This window comes from Camelina sativa, chromosome 8 (genome assembly GCF_000633955.1).
Source record: "Camelina sativa cultivar DH55 chromosome 8, Cs, whole genome shotgun sequence".
NCBI classification, from domain to species: domain Eukaryota; kingdom Viridiplantae; phylum Streptophyta; class Magnoliopsida; order Brassicales; family Brassicaceae; genus Camelina; species Camelina sativa.
The window spans coordinates 2,767,210-2,769,472 of record NC_025692.1 but is presented as its reverse complement, the minus strand read 5'-3'; the positions used below and the strand labels follow the sequence as shown (position 1 = coordinate 2,769,472).

At 36.8% G+C, this 2,263-nt stretch overlaps 1 protein-coding gene across 1 annotated transcript; it reads right to left on the bottom strand.

Moving 5' to 3' along the window:
- Positions 37 to 2,231, bottom strand: LOC104705809 (cystathionine gamma-synthase 1, chloroplastic-like). Its single transcript, XM_019228275.1, has 10 exons — positions 2,145 to 2,231; positions 1,963 to 2,036; positions 1,711 to 1,879; positions 1,550 to 1,609; positions 1,249 to 1,452; positions 1,072 to 1,158; positions 848 to 955; positions 656 to 751; positions 435 to 553; positions 37 to 337 (listed from the first exon to the last, which is right to left on the bottom strand). The coding sequence occupies exons 2-10, from the start codon at positions 1,983 to 1,985 to the stop codon at positions 322 to 324; spliced, it is 882 nt and encodes a 293-aa protein (XP_019083820.1). The 5' UTR covers positions 1,986 to 2,036; positions 2,145 to 2,231; the 3' UTR covers positions 37 to 321.

The following is a 2,263-nucleotide window of genomic DNA, read 5'->3' as shown; positions in this document are numbered from 1 at the left end:
TTTTTTTTTTTTTTTTTTGTCAACCTTATCGTAAAGGGTTATCTAAGTAGTTTTTAATATTACATAAGATAACTAGAAGACCATTATTAATTATTTTAAATATTGCCGACTTGCCTATACCAAAGGAACAACAGTTTCCTACTCAACTGAAATTGAAGAATGAAGAGAAAACGAGACAGATCGTTGACAAACGAGATGGTTTTGTGGAAGGCGACGTTTGTTCAGATGGTATGAAGAGCCTGAAGAAGGTCAGCCTTAAGGTCCTCGAATACCAAAACTAAAACGAACCAAGTTGTCTTTTATTCCATATTTGAGCCTCTCCTATTGTGTAAGATCCCTAAACGAAATCCCAAAACATTCGTGTGTATTCACACTTATAATCACAAAAATTTTAAAATAATGTGACCAATGTTTTAGATGGATATATATCATACCAGTAGGACATTATAGCGGGTTGATCCACGATGCTTTCACATCCACCAAAAGATGGTGCAATGTAAGGGATCTTCAGAGAATCAACAAACTTAATCGTAGTCTCGCGATCTCCATCGATCTAGTTGCAAATAAAAAGGTAAGAAAGGAAAAAAAAAAATTGGAATTAACAATCAACTTACGTGGAACAAAGTTACATCAAAGGTGATTATAATTTTCTTACCTCAAAACTGACCACACCACCAAAACCGGTCATTTGTCGCTTCGCTATGTGATGCTCAGGATGACTAGGAAGTCCCGGATAGTAAACATGACTCACCTAACACGTTTATCTTGTTTAGACTCTCACATAACAAATGATAAATTATGCCTAATCGAAAAGAAATAGTGAATCTTGATGGAAAAAACGTAATACCTTGGGATGTGTTTCTAAAATTTGTGCCATCCTCAAAGCCGTTAAATTTTGTTGTTTTACACGAAGATGTATTGTCTTCATGCCTCGGATGAGTAAATATGCCGCGTTCTTTTTTTCGCAAAGACCCCAATTAACTTAAAGGTTAGATACATGCTTGATGAAATGGAAAGCACATAAAAGAGAAAGAGAGAAGAAGAGATCAAGCATTTTTTTCTCCTTTGTACCGGATTAAGTGTGCCTCCCAAAACATGATGCAAATTGCGAACCTCAGAAACCAATTCCATTGAACCACTAACGCATCCACCAAGAACCTTTAGCACGGAAAACACATTGTTATTCTTCTTCTCTAATCACTGAGGCCCTGATGTTTTTACAGTTGAGTAGATATATAGTTTACTCACATCGTTGTGGCCTCCAATGTATTTTGTAGCAGAGTGCACAACAAGATCAGCACCAAGAGCAAGTGGTTTCTGATTCAAAGGTGTTGCAAAGGTGCCGTCTATACAAACAAGAGTTCCTCTTTTGTGACAGATTTTTGAAACTAACTCAATGTCCACACATCGAAGAAACGGGTTTGTTGGAGACTCGGTAAAGAACAGAGAAACCTGCAGATGACTCCAATTCATTTTTTACATATATCCCCAATCCAAATTCAATAGTAAAAAAAAAAAAGAATGTTAAGAGAGAACTAATATAATTAACCTCATGCTTATTCACCGCATCTTCAAGCCCCGGGGTATCAGCAGGATCAATTACAATCACCTAGAGACGTATACAAAAGGCTAATCAATACATCACACACAACATTATCCAAGATTGGAAGGAATTAAAAAAAAAGGGATTGGGTTATAGAGGTTTTGTACAGTGATTCCCAACTTGGGAAGAAAAGTCTCCATGAAAATCTTTGTCTTCCGGTAACAATCTGTACTAGTCACAATATGCCCATTTGGAGGAACCAATGCAAAAAGCATAACAGTAGTTGCACACATCCCAGAAGCCATAACCAAGGTTGATTCAGCTCCCTCAAGTGCACTGCTCAATACACACCAAAATTACCTAAGCATATATAGGAAACATGAACATTCATAAAGACAGTTAATCAAGAAAGCACCTACCTTATCTTCTTCTCAAGTATCATTGTCGTTGGATTCCCATAACGACCATACTCATGACGAACAACTCGTTTCTCCTAGAGACAGAGAGAGACACACACAAAACTTAAGCTTAAATTATTGAATTTATTATACAATCAAATTAGCAACAGAGATCTTTTTGTTGAATTAATTTAAACCGTAACCTTGAAGTCAAGAACATCAGCAGTTTTCTTGAAGACAAAGCCAGTTGTGTTGACAATAGGGGTCGTGATCGCATCCGTCACTATACCACGACCTAATCTTTCACCTGATCATCGCAAAA